This window comes from Nesoenas mayeri (assembly GCF_963082525.1).
Source record: "Nesoenas mayeri genome assembly, chromosome: 4".
In the NCBI taxonomy this organism is placed as follows: domain Eukaryota; kingdom Metazoa; phylum Chordata; class Aves; order Columbiformes; family Columbidae; genus Nesoenas; species Nesoenas mayeri.
In genome coordinates this window covers 77,244,441-77,268,769 of record NC_137540.1, presented here as the reverse complement: position 1 = coordinate 77,268,769, position 24,329 = coordinate 77,244,441, and the positions used below count along the sequence as shown (strand labels likewise).

Genomic DNA, 24,329 nt, shown 5'->3' with positions numbered 1-24,329 from the left:
ACCACTAGGTTGGAGCTTCCAAGACTTGGCTGGTTTGTTCATGTATCATCTGAAAAGTTGTTGCATAAAAGACATTCCGGGAGATGAACATAATGAGTATGGAAGCGTTGCTGGCAGTTCCAAATCTGTGTCATGGCCTGTCACTGGCCAAAACCAGACCAGGGAACACAGCCATTGCCTTCACACTTGCTCTGCTGCTAGCCCTCAGTGTCAGGTATCAACAAGAAAATGAAGTATTGATGCCAGAACACAAAAGATTCTGTTTTGCAAAGACAAAGAGAGCCATTGGGAGAGGATCCATCCCACCGCCGTGGAATAAGCTGCAAACAGCAGTCTGCTTTATTCAGCGCAGAGGTCGGGGTGGTTGTGGTGAGGCTCTTTTTCAAGGAGTTCTTCCATTCATTTGATGTCTCCTACACTATTTTTTCAACAAAAGGGGCCTATCCAGATTTTAAGTAGGTTAGTCACAACCTGCCTGGGCACAAACACACACTGACTTGGAGTTGGAGGTCTTTGGACATCTGCAATCTGGCCATGCACTTCATGCATGGATAGAAGTAGGTGGTCATAGAATAATAGAATGGTTTGGGTTGAAGGGACCTTCCCAGCTCCCCCAGTGCCCCCCTGACATGACAGGGACATCTTCACCAGCTCAGGGTGCTCAGAGCCCCGTCCAGCCTGGCCTGGGATGTCTCAGGGATGGTTCATCCATTGCCTCTCAATCCCAGAAAACCCCCCGTGGCTGTGAGAAATCAGTGGAACTCACACGTGTGTCTTTAAATAATTGAAAACAATTTCCATCAGGTGCAGCTGAAGCCTCCGAGTTTGCTGGCTCTGGCATGGAATGTAACAACAACCTTGACGTTTGGAAGAGTTTTTCTATAACTGATCAGCTGGCGGCATCCCAGAATCATAGCAGAGAGAGCTCTTCAGGAGCGATACGAGAAACAGAGAGATCTGTGGTCCTAAACCCATCTAGAGAGACAAGTCCAAAGGCATTTGAGGGCAAGTGGGGCAGAAGGGGCCACGACCCACAGCTTGTTTTGTTCCTACAGCTGAGTTGAGCCCAGAATAAACTCCTTCCCCTCTTGACGTGGGGCAGACGAGGCGGTGAACCCCTCCATGCCCAGCAGATTGTCACCAGCAGGGACCCGGTGGTGTGGTGGGCTGTGTGGGGACATCCCTGTCCCCATCGATTTTGCACGGGGGAGGCTCCTGTCGCACAGTGACACCTCATGGCGCGATGCTCGGAATCAGCTGTTGTTTTGCCCTGGAATTGAGCGGGTGGCCTCTGTATTCTTTATTTTTCTATAAAAATAAATAGTGCGGAGTTTTCTGCAGCCGAGTTCCTGCTTCACCCCCTCACTCTGCTGCGTTTGTTGCTGAATCTCCAGGGTGCACCAAGAAATCTCTGTGCTCTGGCTGGTGTTGCTTTGAAATTTGGAGTTTCATGGATGGATTTTTCTTAAAAACAGTTAATATTTTATGAGACTGACATTTTAAATTCCTCTTTGGTGTTAGAAAGATTGAAAAAAAAAAAAAAAGGCTATTGCCTTTTAATTTTGGACCTTTTCCTTTCCTGTTTCTGGTCCTTTTTTTATGTCCTTCCCTGTTTTTCTTGGTGGCATCAGCAGGCGAAGCAAAAGGCAAAAACCTTCCTTTTCCTTCCACATTGAGCCAAAATGCAACATTCTGAATGGGGTCCAAGTCCAGTGTTTTTTCAGAGGAAGGCAAAGTTAGACCAGGCAGTTGTACGTTATGTGTTTTAAAGGGACTGAAACAAGGAGATACGATGGTCATTATGGTCGGTACAAGCTGGGACTCTGGGAAGAATTCCCTGGATATTTCCCATATGGTTTCCTTAGATGGTCCTGAGATTCCGCTTGACATCAGAGGACTCCTTAAACAATAAATGCAAGTATAATGAGAGCCAGTAGCTGGATGTTGAAGGTAGAGGTTGAGCTTGGATGTGGGAACAATTTCCTCCCCAAAGGGCTGTGGGGCATTGGAACAGGCTGCCCAGGGCAGTGCTGGAGTCACCAGCCCTGGAGGGCTGGACAGACGGACATGAGGTTCTCAGGACATGGGGCAGGGACAGGGTGGGTTATGGTTGGATTTGATATGGGTTGGACTAGATGATCTCCAGAGGTCCCTTCCAAGCCCAACCATTCCGTGATTCCATGATCCTGAGGGTCTCTTCTAAGCAAAATTATTCTCTGGTTCTATGCACATGCTGGAACAGGTTGGGCTTGCTTGGCCATGAACATGCTGGGGCTTCACTGCCTCCCTGAAAAGCAGGGTTGCTCCTTACTTTGTATTCCGTAGCACATAAGCAACCCAGAAGAAATGCAGCCCTGTCAACACTTTCCAAGTGATATGAGCTTATTTTTTCTCCTGCCTCCCCTGCTGCATTATTCACGACCGTAAAATATTCACCAGCCTCCCCAATCCCCGCCATGCTGCAAAACAAACCCCCAAACAATAATTCAAGCCCCCTTCCTTCCCACGTCTTGCAAAAGGCTAGGAAATAAATTTCTTGCCGTGGGTTGTTTTTACAGCGAACTTTCGTAGCTAGATTTAATTGTGGAGGCCAGTTTCACACTGCCTTGAAATGGACCCATAAACTTTGCTCAGCATCAAATTCCCCCTTCCCGGCCCATCCAGCTTCGCTGTGCCGTGTCCTCAGCGCCGCGGGCTCTGAGGAGGAGCGCTGCGCCACCGGCCAAACCACGTTCACAGTGGTTTTCCACAAGAAAGGCCAAAGCTGCACGGATCGTGGCAGCGTTGTACGAGCTCTGCGCTGCCACCCGGGAAGGGTCCAGTCCTGCCCAAGTGGTCCATCGTTAGGTAGCGAGTCCCCAGCAAGCCAGGGTATTGCTGGTGGGGGTAAAGTGGTGCTGGGGAGTCGGGGGGATGCAGCGAGAATCCACTTGGCCAGGGGATGGGTTTTCATAGCATCCCAGCCTGGTTTGGGTTGAAGGTCCCTCTGTAGATCCCCAGCCCACCTGCTCACGCAGGGTCACAGAGCAGATCACGCAGGGTCACAGAGCAGATCACGCAGGGTCACAGAGCAGATCACACAGGTGGGTCCAGGTGGGTTTGAATGTCTCAGAGCAGGAGACTCCACACCCGCTCTGGGCAGCCTGGGCCAGGCTCTGGCACCTCCCAGCAAACAAGTTTCTCCTCAAGTTCAGATGGAACCTCTTTTGTTTCAGTCTGTGCGTCTTGCCCGTTGTTTTCATAGAGTCATAGAATGTTCTGGGTTGGAAGGACCCACAGGGTCATGGAGTCCAACTGCTGTCCCTGCAATGACAACCCCACAGGTCACCCCGTGTGTCTGAGGACGGTGTCCAGTCTCTTGTTGAACACTGTCAGGTTGGGCCGTGACACCTCCCTGGGAGCCTGTTCAGTGTCCAGCACCTCTGGGGAAGAACCTTTTCCCCATGTCCCACTGACCCTCTGGCACATCTGCTGCCATTCCCTGGGCTCTGTCATTGTCCCAGAGCAGAGCTCACCCTGCCCCTCCTGCTCCCCTGGAGAAGTTGTAGGCCATGATGAGGTCTTTATGTCCTTTGAGTGTGGGCAAGTCCTTGGTCATTGCAATGGGAAAAAGGGAAGGTGAAAACCTGAAGTCCTGCACGTTTTTCAGCACTTGCATGGTCTGTCCTGGGGGACACTTACCCAGTTGTGTTTGACTGTGTGGGACGTGACCATAAGGCACTGCAGCCCCCGCTGCCTCTGGCCTGGGTCCAAGGGGTTCTCCTGTCCCAGGAGACATCAGCCATCCCTGCAGGTGGGGAAGGAGCCCACCATGAGGACAGGAGCTGCTGCAGCAGCTCAGAGCCTGCACAGTAACTTGGGTCCCACAGCAGCTTGCTTGTTTAAAAGGTGTATAGACAAGGGTCTTAGGGGACATGGTTTAATCCTAGAGTTAGGTTATGGCTGGACTTGGTGATCTTGAGGGTCTCTTCCAACCGGAATGATTCTGTGATTCTATGATTCATTTTCCTGGTTCCTTCTGTTTCTCCAGCAGGACACTCATGAGGTTGGGTCTTCCAGCAGGTAGAGCTGCCCTCACCTCCCTTACAGAGGGGCTGCTCGGGTGCTGGGTTTGCTCGTGTCGAACCTCAGGTGGGTTGGTGGTGCGAAGAGAAGGTCCAACATTTGCTTGAAGAGACACTTCAGCTCAGGCAGCAGCGTGGTGATGCTCTTGGAGCGTGGAGATGTTTGATGAATGTGGTGAAATCAGACTCTGGGGCAGGGATTAAGTTATTACTGGAGAGGAAGAGGCATCTGCAGGACATTCCATGTTCTCCCAGGCTGAGCATAGATGGAACTGCCTGGATTGCCCCAACAACGGGCAATGGAAGGAGCCTGTGGTGTCTCACTGTGGTGCACACCAGGGTAGATGGTTCCTCCTCCATCTCACACACCCCAGCTGAACCTTCCCAACCCATAGTGAGGGCATCTGACCACCCTCTTTAGTAGGCATGGGTACATGGTTCCTGGGGTTTTTCTCCTCTGGATGACAAACAACCCTCTGCAATCCTACTAATATATAGGAAAGGAACGAATCGCCCTAAGTTCTTTTCCTTTTTAGCAGTTTTAATTTAAATTGACTTATTAGGTGGGAAAACATGTTCCCCCGCTCCTTGGATAAACATCCATTTTAATACATTGCAAAGAACAGGGGGGGAGAGATGGAAGTTTCCATTCACTTCGCTTTATTTTTCTAGATTATAAAATATTTAAAATGCATAAATAAAATGCTCCATTGCAAAAATGCTGGCGTGTTTTTCCAAAGCGAGGTGGGGAATGGAGCTAAATTGAAATATAACCATCCAGGGTGATCTCTTAAAGCGAAACCAGTTTCAGTGGGAATTAAGTGCCTACAGTCTCCCTGCTTGAATATTTATGTTCTCAGGGAGTGTGACACATTCTTTTCTTTTTTAATATTGCGCGATATAATGAATCAGAGTCTTGTAGGCACTGCTGTGAATTTATGGTGCTACGTATGTGTCATGAATAATGCCGAAGTTTCCTGCATTTAATTAAATGTGTTCCGCTCATCATGCGCCGTGTCGCGGGAGCGCGGCAGGAGGCGTCGCCCGCGGGACGCAGCTCCGTGCTCGTGCCATCCGTGCACACCGGGCCCTCCTCTTCCAAACCTTGACCAACCTCATAGCCTTCTATGAGAATGTAACAAGGTGGATGGATGATGGCAGAGCGGTGGATGTGGTCACCTTGACTTCAGCAAAGCCTTTGGCACAGTCTTCCACAGTGCCTGGTGCCTGTTTGCTAAAATATTGCCACCAAATTAAGACACAAAGACACAAATTGGTACCAACTCAAGTTCCAGAAGCACCTTGGATTTCCCACTGGGCATCCTGGTCCAAGGGCTGCCCAAAACCAGTGGTGTCCTCCCATGGCTTTGGCCTTGGACAACTGGAGCAGGACACACCATGAGCGATACTTGACAGGACTTCCCCTGCTTGGAGGTGACAGTGGTCTGGATCTTCCCACTTCTACGATAAAGCCATTTGTTTATTAGTTTATTTATGCATTTGTTTTTGCTGGCATGATTGTAGGAGCACTTCTGGAGCTTGGACAAGACAGAAAACAAGATTCCACCGCAGCTTATCTTCCAGATCTGGGACAACGACAAGTTCTCCTTCGATGACTATTTGGGTAAGTCAAGAGAGCTGGTTTTTTGGCTCCATTCCTGCTGACGCAGACGGGAAGGAAAAAGTTACTGAATCCTTTCAGGAGATGAAGACAGCGTAACAAGACCAGTTTAAGCCACTGAACAGGATTCAGTGTCAGCACTGTGAGCCCAGGACTGATGATAAGTGGTTTGTGTTGGGTGGATTTCCAGTCCCAGCCTGTTCCTGGGCTGACACGATGCTGAGCGCATCATCCAATCCCAACAGAGCCACCACCTCCCAAGGGGGCCCCAGTTCTCCGTGACTCAGCTGAGTCTGCGATAAAACGTGCTCATTCATCACGTATTTGAGCTGTGACCACCAGGCAGGATCAGTCCCCTTTCCTTGCCTTACCTGGGGTGTTTCGACACGAACACAGCTCAGTCGTTTTTCAGTGCTAACTCATTAATCATCCTCAAAAGTTGAGATTTGTGCCAAGAGAAAAATAAAACAAAACCCTCTAATAGGAAAAATAGCAGAGCCTTGCAGCAGATGATCTGTGCAGAAGCTGCAGGCTCCAGCATTACAGGTTTTGGGCTGGATCATGCGCTGCCTTTCATTTTGCCACTAAAAATCCTGCAAAATCAAAAGCTTCACTGAGCAGGTATGTGATAAAGATCCTTCTACAACTTGTCTTTGATTAATTACGTAGGCTGAGTGCTGAAATGCCCTCTCCGAGGTGTGTTTTCCAGTTCTGGCTCTGCACGTCATGAGCTCTTTGCTGCCAACAGTCATTTTTTGCAAATTCCAAAAAAACAGGAGTAGTTTTTGGTTTTTGCAAAGCACTTTTAATCCAAAGTGTTTCACAAAAAACCCCTGATCTGTGCTGTTATTTTCACTGGTTTTAAGAATCTAGACATGAGGAAGAAGTTTTTGCCTCTGAGGGTGGTGAGAGCCTGGGCAGGTACCCAGAGAAGTGGTGGATGAACCATCCCTGAGACATCCCAGGCCAGGCTGGACGGGGCTCTGAGCAGCCTGAGCTGGTGCAGATGTCCCTGTCATGGCAGGGGGGGCACTGGGGAGCTGGGAAGGTCCCTCCCACCTAAACTATTCTGTGATTCTGATTCTATGAAAGATTCCACGTTCTAAGGACCTGTTACATTGAGATGTCCTCCCGTTAATGTTCCTCCTTGCAGGCTCCATCCAGATGGACCTCAACAAGATGCCCAAACCTGCCAAGACGGCTGAGAAGTGCTCCTTGGAGCTGGTAGATGAGACCTTGGCCTCAAGTCGCTTTGTGTCCCTCTTCGAGCAGAAAACCGTCAAGGGCTGGTGGCCCTGCGTTGCTGAGCAGGATCACAAGAAGATCCTGGCGGTGAGGTGTCCTCTGCACGTGTTCTCATGGGGAGCTCACTCAAAGCATTGAGGAGGGACGTGGCTGGGCAGGATTCCGTGATCAGGGCCAGAAACAGAGTCTTGGGCTGCAGATTCACAAACTGGACCAGCTTTTGTGGGCAGGATGTCTTCCAGGGTTTGTCCAGCACCACACAAATGCCTCAGAAGAAATTATTTGTTCTGTGGGATTTTTGCTGTGGTTTTTTGGAACGTGCCTCCTCATCCGACTCTATCGTATCTATTCTTAATAATGTTGTGTGGGGACAAGTACCAGGGAAAGGTTTCAGCTGCCAGACTGATATATTTAAATACAAATGTCTGGGCTCCTGTTCAAGTCTTTGGCGACTGTTCAATGCAGGTAAAGGAGTCTGGGCAGTGAATTAAATCATTCAGCAAAGACGCTCAAGTCAGTTGCCCTCAGTTGAGTGTCAGTGACAGTTGAGGTGTCCTGGAGCATCTGCTGAGAAAGTGGGAGTGGGCAGGTGAGGGACCTGTGTGAAATCTGCTCTTACTGGGTTCCTCATGGCCCTTGTTGGTGTGGGTGGGTTACACTCAGAGTAGTTTTGCTTTCCCCAATCAGTATTTTTGTTGATAAGTTTGTGTTTGTTTAACCCACACAGGGCAAGCTGGAGATGACTTTGGAAATTGTGGCTGAACAAGAGCATGAAGAGCGGCCAGCTGGCGTGGGGCGGGACGAGCCGAACATGAACCCCAGGCTGGAGGACCCCAAGTAAGAGCATTTTGAGTGGAAAAGTAACCACCGGGGCACAGAGTTTTCAAGAGCAAATTGAAAATCTGGGTTCCCAGTTTGAGGTCTGCTGTCTACAACAGGCTTGCTCCCCTGTAGGCTCAGTTTCTGAGCTGTTTAAGCTCAGACTATGAGCCATTGAGAGGAAATGGCCTCGAGTTGCACCAGGGGAGGTTGAGGTTGAATTTCTTCCCCAAAGGGCTGTGGGGCATTGGAACAGGCTGCCCAGGGCAGTGCTGGAGTCACCAGCCCTGGAGGGCTGGACAGACGGACATGAGGTTCTCAGAACATGGGGCAGGGACAGGGCTGGGGGAACAGTTGGACTTAATGACCTTAAAGGTCTTTTCCAATCAAAGTGATTCTGTGATCCTGTACAAGCTGAGACTGTCCAGGGTGGCTGGGAAGCTGGTCTGGACCACCAAGGAGGCCCTTTGACATGGTCCACCCAGAGGGATGCGGGTTTAAAGGATGAGCAGCCGGGGTATGTTCATGGGGCTGGGGATCCAGGAGGGTGAAACTGCCATGGAACTCCGCCATGACCTCAATTCTGTTTGGCTCCAGGCGCCCAGAGACCTCGTTCCTGTGGTTCACCTCCCCGTACAAGACCATGAAGTACATCCTGTGGCGGCGGTACAAGTGGGTGGTTATCCTGGCCATTGTGCTCTTCATTTTGCTGCTCTTCCTGGGGATCTTCATCTACGCCTTCCCGGTACGATGGGTGCAGGGGAGGATGGGGGATTGACCAAAGGCTTGGGTGTTCCCCCAGTTCTCCATCCCTGTGACCTCTGTGGTGACAGAGATGGTGACAGCACACGTGGCTGCAAACGCCCTGAGGAACAACCTAGTGGGGACCATGATGGGTCAAAAAGAGAGCTTGTGTTTCTGGTCTCTGCTGCAGACTCACTGCGTGGTGCTCACCTTTTCGTGCCCGTGTTTTAATTTGTGTCTAATAACCCTGAGGTTAATTGATTTTCTTAGGGATGTTGTTTGGTGCTGGAGTCAGGTTATGGTTGGACTTGATGATCTTGAGGTCTTTTCCAACCAATATGATTCTATGATGGTTTTCAAAGGGGATCGAGCAGCTGATGTTGGAGGTGAGAAAATCCCTGATGATCATGCAGCCCAATTAGCAATGTGGCCGTTTTACAGGGTTGAGCAGCAGCAAAAATAGCAGCGGTCTGTAATTCTTTAGAGTTTCAGAGAAATTTATAGGTGTTTGGTCAGGCCTATCTCTCGTTATCAAGGCTCGGAGCACGTTGTACCAACGTAATGTCTGAAACGAGGGGGGTTTTCACCTCATTCATCAAGAAAGTGGCTTTTTCTTGCCTTACCGTCGGTTCCACTGCAAAGCAAAATAAATAATAACGGGGCCCGTGCCTCCAGCTTGGCTTGGGATGGGGTTTTGGATCCTCCTCTGTTTCTACAGCACTAGAATAATTCATGCTGGTTCTTGGATGCATTTCCCCTCCTCCCAGACTGATAAGAAAAATGACCCGCCTCCCCCTTTCCAGCACTTAACAAATTCTGCTCCTTCTATGGGATTTTTTTTCTTAAGAAAAGAACTCCTTGGGGTAATTTATAACTTGACGTGGGAGAACGTGGCTGGGTTTTGCAGATGGCTTTGTGTGCCTGCAACGTGCAACCAAAAAGCGAGGTGTGGAATTTCTCCTCGCCGCCGTAATCGCTTTCAGATGATTTGAAGTCGTGCGCGCTCAGTTGTTCCTGTTGCGAAGGAAGGGATTAAATCATGACTCTCCCCATCTCTCTGTCCTCCTGGCCATGGGAAGGGCTGGAGAAACCATTCCAGAGGTGCTAAGCAGTAAGAAGGAGGCAATAATTGTGCAGGCGCAGGTTTCTGCGGCGTTGCCTCCTCCCTGCCCTGCACTCAGAGCCCTTTGTGGAGACTCCTCGTTATGTCAAATAGCAGAAACCAAGTCTTTTCCCCAAAAAACTCAGTGTTTTCCTGGAGCTGCAAGTGGCTTTGCCTTCGTTCCAGCGGCACCACAGAAAAACAACGCAAACTGCGAATATTGATTCACACTCATTATTACTTGAGATTTTTCCCTCTTTCCTAGCTAAATGTTGTTGTATTTAATTACACTTTGGTCGGGTCGATTTTTAGTCAGATTTTGAAACAGCGAGGCCGTGTTTCATGGAATGTTTCTGGTTTCATGCATTTGGCCGGCTTCCCTCTGTGTCTGCTCAGAGATGGAGCTCAGCAGGCACCCGACCCGGCGCCCGCGCTGGTGGTGCCTGGCTATGAAGGATGCTCCTGGCATCCCAGCTTTTGGCAGAGCTCACCACGACATCCCTGATTAACCGCGTGGAAAAACCAATCCCTCCTCACTTCTGTTCTGATTTGTGTGCCAGGAGCACCATGGGGTCCTGTTTAAGATAAGGACCTCGCTGCGTTTACTGCTGGAGGTGGAATCCTCGCTCTGCGCGGGCAGTTTGGAGATCCCATGGGGCAGGGAGAGGATTTGTGTGTGTGTCCTGCCCCTCTCATCCTGGGAAAAGGGCTGATGGTGGGAGGGAGACACCAAGGGAATCCCGTTAGGGCACAGGGACCATCAGTCCGAGCAGAACAGGGACGCAGGGATGCGGGGGCTGCAGGCAGAGGGGGTTAATACTCCTTCCCTGCTTCCGTTGCCCTTTTTGCTCTGGCCGTGTGTCGAGGTTTGAGTGTGGGGTGACAATAACACCGTGGCAGATGTATTGTTAACCCCTCTCCCCCCGCCTCCTCCTGTACTCCCTCCCTCTGCCCCTTCCCACTCAGCACAGGCGATTGGGAGGGTGGAAAACTGCATGGTATTGCAAATTCCCTTAAAAAATAGTTGTCTGGTTTTACAAAAATAGGAAAAAAAAAATGGAAATCTGATATTCTGAGGTTCTTCTTCTAGGAGAGGTGCACTACTGGATCTCATCCTCACTGACAAGGAGGGTCTGGTTGAAGCAGTAAAGGTTGAGGGCTGCCTGGGTTGCAGTGACCATGAGATGGTGGAGTTCAGCATCTTGTGCGGGAGGAACAGAATAGCGAGTAGGATTGCAACCCTGGACTTTAGCAGGGTAACTTTGGCCTTTTCAAGCAATTGCTGGGGGAAATCCTATGGGCAAGGCTGCTTGAAGGAAAAGGGGCCCAAGAGAGCTGGACTGCATTCCGAGATGGCTTCTTCCACGCTCAGATCAGAGCATCCCCACACGTAGGGAGTCAAGGAAGGAGCCAGGAGGCCTGCGTGGTTGGATCTGTTGGGTATGCTCAACAGAAGAGGAGAGTTTACAGGTCATGGAAGCAGGGGCTGGCCACTTGGGAGGAATATAAGGCTGCTGTTAGAGGCTGTAGGAAGGCAGCTAGGACAGCCAAGGCCCCTTAGAATTACAGCTGGAGAGAGGGGGCAAGGACAGCAAAAAGAACTTCTTCAAATACGTAGCGGATAAAATTAACACCAGAGGCAATGTAGGCCCACTGAGGAATGGGGTGGGTGCCCTGGTGGCAGAAGATACAGAGAAGGCAGAATTACTGAATGCCTTCTTTGTCTCTGTCTGCTCTGCCGGGGGCTGTCCTGGGGAGCCCTGTACCCCGAGACCCCCGATGAAGCCAGGGCAATGGGGGAGTTTGCTTTAGTCGATGGGCACTGGGTTAGGGAGCAATTAGTCTGGACATCCATAAATCCATGGGTCCGGATGGGATGCACCCACGGGTGCTGAGGGAGCTGGCTGAGGTCATTGCTGGACCGCTCTCCATCATCTTTGCCAAGTCTTGGGAAACGGGAGAGGTGCCCGAGGATTGGAGGAAAGCAAATGCCACTCCAGTCTCCAAAAAGGGCAAGAAGGAGGACCCGGGTAATTATAGACCGGTCAGCCTCACCTCTGTCCCTGGGAAACTGATGGAACGGCTTGTCCTTGGTGCCATCGCAAGGCGTATCAAGGATAAGAGGGTTATTAGGGGCAGTCAGCATGGCTTTACCAAGGGGAAGTCATGCTTGACCAAGCTCATAGCCTTCTATGAGAATGTAACAAGGTGGATGGATGGTGGCAGAGCGGTGGATGTGGTCACCTTGACTTCAGCAAAGCCTTTGGCACAGTCTCCACAGCATCCTCACAGCTGAGCTGAGGAGGGGTGGTCTGGACAATAGAGCAGTGAGGTGGGTTACAAACTGGCTCAAGGAGAGAAGCCAGAGAGTGGTGGTCAATGGTGCGGAGTCCAGTTGAAGCCAGTATCCAGTGCAGTGCCTCAGGGGGCAGTGCTGGGGCCGGTATTGTTCAATATATTCATTAATGACTTAGACGAGGGAATTGAGTGACTATCAGCAAGTTTGCTGGTGACACCGAGCTGGGAGGAGTGGTGACACTGGAAGCTGTGCTGCCATCAGAGACCTGGATAGGCTGAGAGCTGGGCAGGGAATAACCTGATGAAATTTAACAAGGGCAAGTGTAGAGTCCTGCATGTGGGCAGGAACAGCCCCAGGTTCCAGTATAGGTTGGGAGATTACATATTAGAGAGCAGTGTAGGGGAAAGGGACCTGGGGGTCCTGGTGGACAACAGGATGACTATGAGCCAGCACTGGGCCCCCCAGTTCCAGCAGGACAGGGAACTGCTGGAGAGGGTCCAGCGCAGCCACCAAGATGCTGCAGGGAGTGGAGCATCTCCCGTGTGAGGAAAGGCTGAGGGAGCTGGGGCTCTTTAGTTTGGAGAAGAGGAGACTGAGGGGTGACCTTATTAATGTTTATAAATATATAAAGGGTGAGTGCCACGAGGACGGAGCCAGGCTCTTCTTGGTGGCAAACAATGATAGGACAAGAGGTAATGGGATCAAGCTGGAACACAAGAGGTTCCACTTAAATATGAGAAGCAATTTGTTGGGGTGAGGGTGGCAGAGCCTGGCCCAGGCTGCCCAGGGGGGTTGTGGAGTCTCCTTCTGTGCAGACATTCCAACCCGCCTGGACACCTTCCTGTGTAACCTCATCTGGGTGTTCCTGCTCCATGGGGGGATTGCACTGGATGAGCTTTCCAGGTCCCTTCCAATCCCAAACATACTGTGATACTGTGATACCTGTTGTATAGATATATACAATATGCCCTGGGAATCTGCAGGTCCCGAGCGCTAAGGTCGCCCTGCACAGGTCACCCTCCATCCCAGACATGTAGGAATCCTCCCTGGAAACAAACCCAGGGCGTTTTCATTGGCTCTTGGTGTAAAAATGGGATTATTTGGATTTATGCCTAGTGCCCATATAGTGCTGAAAGCTTCCCACCACAGTCCTGGCTTTGCGGTCAGAAGAGCTGGAGAATAAGAGCGAATGTCCCACTCGACCGCTCCATGATTTCACCTGCAACAGCAAAGGGCCGTCTGTGGTTTCCAACAGGAGTGCCCAAAAAAACCCGGTGTTTCCCAAAACCTCAGGATTTCTAGGCAAAATGCTGGTGTGTCGGTCTCGTTCAGAATACACATTGTGAGATACTTCACACCCCAGGGAAATATTTTCCCTATTGAGGTGAGAAACAAAATATTCTGCAAAATATTATATGCAAATATTCTGCAATATGTATATAAATAAATATATTTAAATAGATTTAAAAATATCTATAATATAGAAAAATCTATTTTATATATACAGGGAACGTGCCTTGGTTGCCTTGGAGGGATTTGGGGTCCCTGGAAGGGGCTGTGAGTGCTTTGGGATGAAGAGAAGGTTCATCAGGACACGTGGGGAGCTGGGAGCACGAGAACTTTAGGCACAGGTCCATCAGAAATCAGTCATCATTAGCGCGACTGTTTGCAGAGCAACTCGTTTTAGTGGGTGAAAGGCCATTTCCAACTGAAAAGCCTTTTGGTTTTGGGTGGAAAACTGCATGGTATTGCAAATTCCCTTAAAAAACAGTTGTCTGGTTTTGCAAAAATAGGAAAAAAACATTGAAAATCTGATATTCTGAGGTTCTTCTTCTTTTTTCTTCTTTTATCCTGGGCTCTTCCACCCGTCCCAGTGTCAGGTTCAGGCTCCTCCCTGGTTTGCCTTCGCTCTCTTTGCGGAGGGGTTGTCGTTACGGTCGGTACAAGCTGGGACTCTGGGAAGAACTCCCTGGATATTTCCTATATGGTTTCCTTACACAGTCCTGAGATTCCACTTGACATCAGGAGACTCTTTAAACAATAAGTGCAAGTATAATGAGACCCAACAGCTGGATGTCAAACGTAAAGGTTGAGGTTGGATCTGTGGAACAATTTCTTCCCCAAAGGGCTGTGGGGCATTGAACAGGCTGCCCAGGGGCAGTGCTGGAGTCACCATCCCTGGAGGGCTGGACAGACGGACATGAGGTTCTCAGGACATGGGGCAGGGACAGGGCTGGGTTATGGGTGGACTCAAGGACCATGAGGGTCTTTTCCAACCAAAACGATTCTGTGATTCTATTCCAGTGGAAATCAGACGCTAATTTTTGAGGCAAAGGGTAACGAGCCATTAGAACAGTTTGCCAAAGTTGTGGTAAATTCATCATTGCTCAAGCCATCCACGTATCAAGATTATATGTCTTTCTCCAAGATACAGTCTAGTTCCACCCCAAACTCCTGTACTGAAGCACTTGTTTATGGCACATTTGTGGCTTTTTGGGAAGGTCCAGTGACTTTGATGGACTTTTCATCCGACATTGCCATGGCTGAGAAGAGCTTTGCCTTCTGCTCTGGCAGCAGTTGGGTGGAAGTCTTGGGCTGGACACAAGGCCAGAAGAAGAGGTTATAAAAGTCCAGCCTGTGTTTTCTGCGTCCGTTCCATGTAAGGAATACTGTGGTGAAGTTATCTCCCCAAAACCGTCATTATTGTAAAGATTTTAGTAGCTACTACCGTAGAAAAATGTCGTGCTCCTTCCAGCTGGAGCAGCACCATGAAAATGTTTACTGGCTTTTAAAGCTCTGTTTGTGTTCTGCAAGCCCAGCGTCACTTCCATCGCCATTCATTCTAATTACAGCTCGCTTGCTGCGCTGATTGATAATCCTCCTTGGCTTTCAGCACTTCGTTAATACAGATTCGTAGCTGGACAGAAAACTCGCTCCCCTCCAGAATGGTCAAATCGTAAAAAATGGGAGTGTTTTGGAGGACAGACTCTGAAGACAAATGGAGGGGTAATTCATTCGAAGGCTGGATGTCACTGGAGGCTTTTCTAATGACTTCTGGTGAACTGCCCTAACTTGGCTTGCTTGATTTATGGCATTATTAGAAATCCTCGCTGGCAAACTGCCTCAGGATTTGCTACATGTTGTCATTTATCAAGATGCCTTTGGTCAGACTTTACTTCTGTTGTGTGGTGTTGGCTTTTTCTTCTCCGTTTGCCCATTTCTCCACAGATCTTGCTGATAATGACCATTATGCTTTATTTCCAAAGTTGTTGGTTCTTATTTTTTTAAAGTGACAAAGCGATAGAACATCCTGTCCCAATTAAACTCAATGTGTTTAGGAGGGACTTCCAAATGGGCTAGTGTGTGGTCACAGGGGTTTAAATCAGCTTTAAATTTAGCTCTTTCCAAGCAACCTAAACATGTGTCTCAGTCTGCGTTGTCATCATGGTCTTGATAAGCAGCGTTTGAACAGCTTATTCTTTGATGGGTTCTTTGGAGATAATCCATGGTCTCGGTTTTTACCAAGAGACTGAAGCGGGATGGGCAGGACTGGAGAGCGTCCCCGTGCGGTTCAGGCGGCTGGTGGCTGCCGTGAGCTGGCGCAGGTTCTGGCCATGGAAAGCAGTGGGAAAACCAGAAAACATCATGGCACATCTTGGGGGACGCTCAGCGACCAGGGCCAGGGCTCGTTTCCAAAGGGTCCAGCCTGTAAGGTGGAGTGGATTAGGTCACTGGTTTTGGTGGGATTGTGGGGAAAAGGATGGTTATGGTTGGACTCGATGATCTTAAGGGTCTCTGGCAGCCAAGTGATTCTGTGATTCTGTAATGTGAGGTGTCAAAACTTGAGTAGTGAACAGAACCTCAAGGACACACATGGAGCTGCTGGAGAGGGGCCAGAGGAGCCCCAGGAATGACCCGAGGCTGGAACAGCTCTGCTGGGGACAGGTGAGAGAGCTGGGGGGTTCCGCTGGAGGAGAGAAGCTCCGGGGAGACCTTAGTGCGGCCTTTCTGGGCTTAAAAGAGGCTGAGAAGAAAGATGGGGACAGACTTTTTATCAGGGCCTGTTGTGATAGGACAAGGGGTGATGGTTTTAAACTAAAGGAGGGAGATACAGGCTGGACGTGAGGAAGAAATTGTTGTCCCTGAGGGTGGTGAGAGCCTGGCCCAGGTTGGCCAGAGAGGTGGTGGATGAACCATCCCTGAGACATCCCAGGCCAGGCTGGACGGGGCTCTGAGCACCCTGAGCTGGTGCAGATGTCCCTGTCATGGCAGGAGGGGCACTGGGGGAGCTTTAAGGTCCCTCCAACCCAAACCGTCTGTGATTCTGTGATTATTTCTGGTATCAACAATAGAAACTTTTTTTTTTTAAATAGACTAGAACATGTTTTCCGGTCACCCAATCATGGCTTTTTCATGGCTATTTCATTTACCTCTTTCTATACATGGACTCACACTACAAACACTCTAATGCATACAGTCCCATAAACATTTGTGGAATTCCATTGCACATATATGTCTAGATGATGCTCTTAGGGACATGGTTTAGTGCTAGATTTGGGTTATGGTTGGATTCGATCTTAAGGGTTTCTTCCAACCAAAATAATTCTGTGATTCTAGATAGAGAAGTGAAAACAGAGCAACATTTACTACCATTTGTGTATCATTAGCGGGGTGATTGTGGAATTCATTTCTACCTTGGTTTGTCAAAGCTACAATTTATTGACCAAAGAGTGTGTTTTCTGAGGCAAGGCTGGTGTCCAGCCCTGAAGCTCTGCTTGAGTGGAACAGAGCTGCTGTAGATGAGTCGGGATCTTCAGCCTTGTCTCGTTGGGTGGGTTGTATGAGGGGGTTTGGTTGTTTTATGTTAAAGTTGGTGAGTTTTGTATTTCTGCTTTTGGATTATGTCACTGCGTGAGGTGTTGAATCTGATCCGCAGCTCTTCCATGTGCAAGTGCTTCATTGTTTGTGTTCATAGCTGCACTGGAACCTCTCTGCCTCTTACACACGCAATTGGAATAATTTGGTTTTAAAATTGACTAGCACGTTTCAGTGTGTTCAGGGCTCTATTGGTGTTGCTCACTGTGAGAACGGGAGCTGATTTTCAAATAAATAGAACTGAGTTCACCATGGTGCGTTTTAAACAATGGGACAGCAGTGATCCATAAACGTTGGCATTACATTTGCATTGTTCGGAGGTTGTGATTGTGGGGAGCAGCGTCTCAAAAACTGCTGCAAGGAGCAATCAAACCCGGGCGTGAGTTGTTCTTAGAGCAGGTTTAATGAAATAGATTAGGAGAAGATTCAGAAACGCACTTAGAGACGGAAACCGATGTGTTTGTTAGTGATAAGCCTTCTGTATTTAAAAGGTAGCAGGACACTTGTCTGGTTGAAGTCATCCCAAAACCGTATGTTTGTTTTACATGGAGAAGCCTGTGCTGTGCTTGGTAATCCTTCCTATATTAATGTGAGATCCCACAATTAGACACAGGCTTGTCTCAATATTCAAAGGAGTTGCTCTTTTAAGTGTGTCGGCAGGGTTATAAGCTTTAAAGAACTAAATAGAATGGATGTCTCAGGGATGAATCAAAAGCATCTGAATAAAATGCACTACCCGTTATGCAGGCACATTTGGGACTTGTTCCCATGAACCGATTAGGAATAAAACAAGTAGCAGTTATGAATCAGAGAATCACAGAATGGACAGGGTTGTAAAAGACCTCAGAGATCATCAAGTCCAACCCTTGGTCCAACTCCAGCCCATTGACTAGATCATGGCACTAAGTGCCATGGCCAATCTCAGTTTACAAACCTCCAGGGCCGGCGAGTCCAGCACCTCCCTGGGCAGCCGTTCCAATGCCTGACCACTCTCTGCACAGAATTGCTTTCTAATCGCCAGCCTCAATTTCCCCTGGCAGAGTTGAAGCCCATGGCCCCTTGTCCTATTGCTGATGCCTGGGAGAAGAGACCAATCCCCACCTGGCTAGAACTGCCCTTCAGGTAGTTCTAGAGAGTGCTGAGCTCAGCTCTGAGCCTCCTCTTCTCCAGACTAAACAAGCCCAGCTCCCTCAGCCTCTCCTCATAGGGCTTGTGCTCAAGTCCCTTCCCCAGTCTTGTTGCTCTTCTCTGGACCCGCTCCAGCACTTCAATCTCTTTCCTGAGCTGAGGGCCCAGAACTGAACACAACACTCCAGGGGTGGCCTCCCCAAGGCAGAGCACAGGGGAAGGATCACTTCCCCTGATTAGGAATAAAACAAGTAGCAGTTATGGATGGTTAATACATCCCACCCCCAACATAAAATACAAGCCATTTTATAATACGCAGCGCCAAGAAATGCTTTAACATCGGTGTGCCGCCCGGTTGTACCTGCTCCACGTCAGCTTTTCTCTCCCTTGTTTCCCATCCCCAGAACTACGCTGCTATGAAGCTGGTGAAGCCTTTCCAGTGAAGCCGTGCCGGAGGGCGCCCGGAACGTTCGGTGCCTGCCGGCGCGTTTTGGGGAGAAGCTGTGGCCTGTGCACCGGATCGCACCCCTGGACGGAGGTGGGGCAGGAACCGCCTCCCTCAGCCCCGGCGCTGCTGCCAACATACAGAAAAACGAAGATACAACCAACCCTGGCGCTGTATGCAGAGTCCCACCTGCAGCACCCGCCTCGGCGCAGCACGTAAAACACACTCACTCTAAACATTTCATGGTTTACTTCTTTGTCTGTCTCTTTTTTTTTCCCCATACTTTTTAGAAGTTTTCTGTGAATCTGCTGTGGTTTGTAGAGCCTGAGCACCAGTGCGGAACTGGATGGGGGTTGAAAGGACGTTCTGCTGTGTGTTCTGCGAGCGCACCCGGGGCTTAGCGGAGGAGGCTCGGGCGGCCGGCGCTGGCAGCGCCTCCAACCCAACGTGTCCCGGGTTCTCAGCACGCTTTTCCTTGCACTCGGACCCAGCCTCCGCTTCGCCTCGCCATGCAGCGTGTATTACCCGCTTTATAGGAGTATAAAGCCTACTGAAGATGAAATGTGCTGCATACGTTGCTTTTCCAAAGAGAGCAAAAGCCACAGGACTCAGGGAAAAGGCTGAGATGCAAAACCTGGGCAGAGGTTGGTTGTAACTGCTAAACCAAAACTCCTGTTGAATTCTGTGCAGCTTGCACGGTCTGGCTCATGGTTTTTGGAGCTTGTTTTCCCTCTGAGCTGCTCTTTCACCTCTACAGCCCCACATCCCTCCCTGCAAAACCAGAGAGCGGAGTCGGGCTGAGCCTGACCCTGAGCATCCCCAGGAGCAAAGCTTGGCTTTTGGACTTGGCTTTTCTCCTCACCTGCTCTCTGCAACCCCTGCAGCTGGGCCTTTGTATTTGTCTTTCTCCTTTTCCTCCTGTGCTCCAAACATGCTCATCAAAGCAGCACGAAGCGCCTGCGGAGCTCGCTGCGCCTGGGCACCAACGGGCACATCCCCACACATCCCTGCGCCTTTGGGAGCAGGGCCGCTGGCTTTCTGCTCCGCAAACAGCTCCTGATGAGCCGAGTCCTGCAGGTCTCACTCAGCTGCCCCCCGAGCAAACGGTGCCCGCAACGGGGCCGGGACCGCAGTGCTGGGACACTGCTGGTTTTTATTGCCTCCTCCTGTCCGTCTGTCCCTCTGCAATCAGACGGATTCTAATCAAAGCAGCATTAGCCTCAAATTGTCATCCCGCATCCATTCATCCCGCAAGAGGGACATCAAGCACGAAAGCAAATGTCCCTTAGAGAGACAAGCGTCCCGCTGCTCCAGCATCGTGTGGCTTTTGCTGCGGTCCCTCTGATGATGAATAGACGTTTCCCCGCTGCCCTTCAGCAGGACGAGACGCATCGTCCTCTGTTGTGTTTGTCCCCTGGAGCTGTTGCTGCTCAGCCTGACACGTGAGAACAAGTAGCAGCGAAAAGTGATTCCGGGGGATCAGAGTTTCTCAGGACAAACTGTGCTAATGTGGGCTCCTGCTCCAGCAAAGCACTTAAGCCTGCGCTTAGCAGAAAGCAGGGGAAAAAACAGCCCACGCCTAATTGCTTTGCTGGATTGGGATGAGCATTAAAGCCCTGGTTATTCAGTTCTGTAACAGCGCCCAGACCGCACGGGGCGGCTCGTCCCATGTGTGACGATGGTGCCTGTGACACAGAACCTGCGGCGATAAAACCCGTCCTTGCTGCCGGGATTCGGCTCATCCAGCGCCCCTTTCCCCAAAGCAGCAGCTGTGAAGGCTGCCGGGGGGGCCGTGCGTGTCGCCAGGGGCTGGCACGGCTCTCCTGTCCACAGCGCGAAATCAGGGCCGTTATTTCACTTCCTTGCTTTGGTTTGCAGAGATCAGGAAATTTCCCGTCTCTGTGACGTTTACTTATTTCAGATATCAAATCTTGGTGCCAAGAGCCCCAAAGAAATCACAGAAGCGTTTGGGTTGGAAGAGACCATTAAGGTCATCGAGTCCAACCATAACCCAACTCGAACACTAAACCACGTCCCTAAGAACCTCATCTGTACGTGATGAGTGACCCTTTGAGTGCAAAGCTGCTTATATCTGGGTGCTCATCACCCATCCTATCATGACAACCACTGTCTATCCCAGCAGAGACAAGCAACCCTACCAAAACACTCTCCTGTGTTACTTACGTTTAACTAGCAACCTGAGCTGGTGAAGACGTCCCTGCTCATGGCAGGGGTGGCGCTGGATGAGCTTTGAAGGTCCCTTCAACCCAAACTGTTCAATGATTCGGTGATTCTTCACAGACCATGTTTTATTCCCCAGCACTTGGCAGCAGCTCAAATTAAAATGGGTCATCAGCGATGGGGGAAGCAGGATCCGGAGCATCCTGTTGCAGGAGGACAAGGAGAGGGTTACAGCCCTGTGCACAATCCTCCGTGCTCCCAGCCCAGGCTGCAGGGCCGGTTTTCACACCAAGATGATTCCATGGGACTGTGGTGGATAAAAGCACATCTGACCATCTGAAAATACCAGTTCAATCCCATTTGCATTGCTGCTTGAACAGCCACATCCACCTGTTCGCCTGACTGTGTAGCTTGGCTGTGTCTCTCCACCAAAGCCAGACAGGAGGTAGGACCTACATTAACTGTTCCCTGTGGCTCCTTGTTATTCAGGGGCTTGAAATGCCCAAAAATGTCTGTATCACCTGTCTATGCCTTATACACAATGATGCAAATCGCACTGTGGTTATAAATTAAATGCTCTGAAACCTCCTTTTTTCCTAGTGTGTTTTATTGTGTTGGTGGAACTACAGCACATCCCCGCTTCGGTGTGGGAATGGAACAATACAGCTGGAGCAGGACGGGGAAACAGCGGTTGCTGTTCTCTGAACTCTCTGCTGCGGTTGCAAAGGAGCAGAAGCAAAATTTTGGAGAAGGGAGGACAGACGTGGGACTGGGGTTGCAATCCCCATAGGTAACGCGGCCGCTCGTACCTCCGTCCGTGCATTTTGCCCTGAGATGCTGGGTTGCAGAGCGGTGAGATGCCCCGGCTGTGGTGGGTGATGTCCCCGGTGCTCTTGTGCATGGTCCCCTGATCCACGGTGCCGTGCAGGAGTTATGGGGGTCACACACCTCGTCCCGTGAGCTCGGAGATGGCGTGCGCGGCCTCACAAATGTCATGGGTGATCTGGAGCATCCCGCAAGGAGGAGGCACCTGTGTCTGAGTGGGTGGGTGAAGGAACTTGTGCTGCCTGTGGCTTTGGGGACCCAACCTCCAGCGTTTTGCTGGTGAGTCGCTCGCAAAGAGGTTGATGCCCCCTTCATTAATAAACCCGAACACCCAAAATACACTTACTGAAAGTGAGAGGTGGCTGGAGAGGAGGGGGCTGGCTGGGGAATAGGAGAGCGCGAAAGAATCCTATGGATCTACAATTACCTGAAAGGAGCTTGGAGCCAGGGGGGTCGGGCTCTGCTCCCCAGGAACAAGCGCCAGGAGCAGAGGAAACGGCCTCAAGTTGCGCCAGGGGAGGGTGAGGTTGGATGTGGGAACAATTTCTTCCCCAAAGGGCTGTGGGGCATTGAACAGGCTGCCCAGGGCAGTGCTGGAGTCACCATCCCTGGAGGGCTGGACAGACGGACATGAGGTTCTGAGGGACGTGGGGCAGTGCTCTAATCTTCAGCTGGGAATGGGGACAGAGCCCTGGCCTTGCGTGACACAACTGGTTTCAGTCTAAACTTAGGATCTAACCCATTAAAATACTCCCAGACACAGAACGGTGTTTGCTGGTCCTGGCAAGTCCTCCCTGTAGAGGGAAGCACAGAGAGGGCTATGATGAGTATGAGGGCAGCTCCATTTTCTCTGGAGCCCCTGGGCTGGTATCCTGAGCTCTCCCCAGCCTCCCGCAGGGCCAGCACGGCCCCGCGGTGGCCGGGACACCCGCCAGCCCGCCCGTGCTGCCGTCTGTGTCCATCCCACACCAGCCATACGCCAGGCGCTCGGGGATGGTTTGCGCATCACGTCTGGGCGCTCTGCTCTGCGCTGAGGATGGAGACACCCAAGCAATGGGGCGTGAAACTGCCGCCTCTCCTCTCCGCCACGCATCAGCTTCCAGAAGGAAAATCAGCTTTTCTTTTCCTTCCCCCCCTCGTCTGCTTTTCCCATTCACATCCCAGCCTCCTCAAATAACCGGTGCTTCAAACGCCTTGCAGCGGAGCAGCCTCGGCGCCGCGAAACGTTCTCTTACCTTTGAGAGCAACTTGGTCTGAGCTTTGGCCTTTGGGGTGACACTGGGGAGACCCCCAGGCCCTTGGCTGTGCCTTGGAGCAGCATCAGGGCTCCCGCGCAGCCCCCAAGAGGGTGAGGGGCACAAGCCCATGTTAACCCTTTTTCTTCTGGAAAGCTCCAGGTCAGGAGCACTTGTGGTGGTAACTACTGGGCGCTTCAAAATGCTTTTTCCAGTTGTTGATGCTGTGATTACAAGATGAGCAGTGATGCTGGAGGTGCTGGTGCTACCGCTGGTTCGTTCAGGAGTCAGGCACCTGTGGCGCTGGGAGCTGCGCATGCTGCAGAAAAGTGGTCACTGTCTTCATAACATATAAAATAATCTGTTCTTCTCAGGCTGGCTGGGGACTGGAGTAAGTCAGCGGCACAACCACGGCTCTTCTCCTCCACACAGGGATTAGGTTTTATGGGTTATGTGTTTTCTGTCCGCTCCCAGTGGCACCTTTGCAGATACAACAATTTTGTTGGGCATTGGAACAGGCTGCCCAGGGCAGTGCTGGAGTCACCATCCCTGCAGGGCTGGACAGATGGACATGAGGTTCTCAGGACATGGGGTAGTGCTGGACTTGGCAGTGCTGGGTTAATGGTTGGACTCCGTGATCTTAAAGTTCTTTTCCAACCAAAATGATTCCATGATTTTGTGATTTTATGCTGTCAGCTGTAACTTGGCACCACCTAGAGGACCTCCAGCAACCAGCTCTGTCTGTGCCCTCAAGATATGGTGCTTAAGGTCTCAGTTCATCCATCCTTGCTGCAGAAACTTGCCATCCCAGGCAAAGTCAGCGTCTCACAGTTCCCATGCTTCCCAGATCCAAAGCTCTGCTGCAGAGGAGCTCACACTGACCGACTGCAGAGAAAGATGCAGCAGGTTTGCAGCGTCAGTAGAGCCAGTTGTGATCCCTCTCCATTGTGAATGACTTGGGGGGGTTCAGCCTGGAGAAGAGAAGCTCCAGGGAGACCTTATTGTGGCCTTTCTGGACTTAAAAGAGGCTGATAAGAAAGATGGGGACAGGCTTTTTATCAGGGCCTGTTGTGATAGGACAAGGGGTGATGGTTTTAAACTGAAAGAGGGAGATTCAGGCTGGACATGAGGAAGGAATTGTTGTCCTGAGGGTGGTGAGAGCCTGGCCCAGGTTGGCCAGAGAGGTGGTGGATGAACCATCCCTGAGACATCCCAGGCCAGGCTGGACGGGGCTCTGAGCACCCTGAGCTGGTGAAGATGTCCCTGTCATGGCAGGGGGGGCACTGGAGGCTGGGACAATCCCTCCAACCCAAACCATCCTCTGATTCCATGCACCCCTACCTGTGTGCCGGATGTCTGGTGTTAGTTCCAGTCCATGTGCACGATCATCCAGACTGCAAGGTGACAAAATAATCCTGCCTAAGGGTGGCTGTGGCTGCTGCTGCTTTGCTGAGCTAGAGGAGCCAAGACTGAACAAGTGTCACGTTGCCCAGACCTTGTCTTTCACCATTAGCTTGTCTTGTCCTGCTTCACAGCCCTGGAGGAGTCGTTCTGTGTTCAGTCTTTAGGAGCTTGACGAGATCCAGCTGAGGTGTTTATTTGTGGCTGAGCGAATCCCATCAACAAGTCTGTAGAACATTGATTGGAAATTTCTTATCCCCTCAGACTGTGACTCCAGGATGACCTGCAGACAAGAAGAAGAAAGGAAACATGACTGTGATCCAGTTTGGCATGTTTGCACCCCCT

The 24,329-nt window shown here is 50.6% G+C and overlaps 1 protein-coding gene across 1 annotated transcript in view; it reads left to right on the top strand.

Moving 5' to 3' along the window:
- The window catches only part of DYSF (dysferlin), a gene marked incomplete at both ends in the record, with an annotated part of 93,799 nt that extends 75,459 nt beyond the window's left edge, over window positions 1-18,340 (top strand). The window contains 5 exon segments of the mRNA XM_080343877.1: window positions 5,589-5,688; window positions 6,839-7,017; window positions 7,658-7,767; window positions 8,347-8,494; window positions 18,302-18,340. Coding sequence (XP_080200003.1) covers window positions 5,589-5,688; window positions 6,839-7,017; window positions 7,658-7,767; window positions 8,347-8,494; window positions 18,302-18,340 — 576 coding nt within the window.
- Window positions 18,341-24,329: the final 5,989 nt, after the last annotated feature.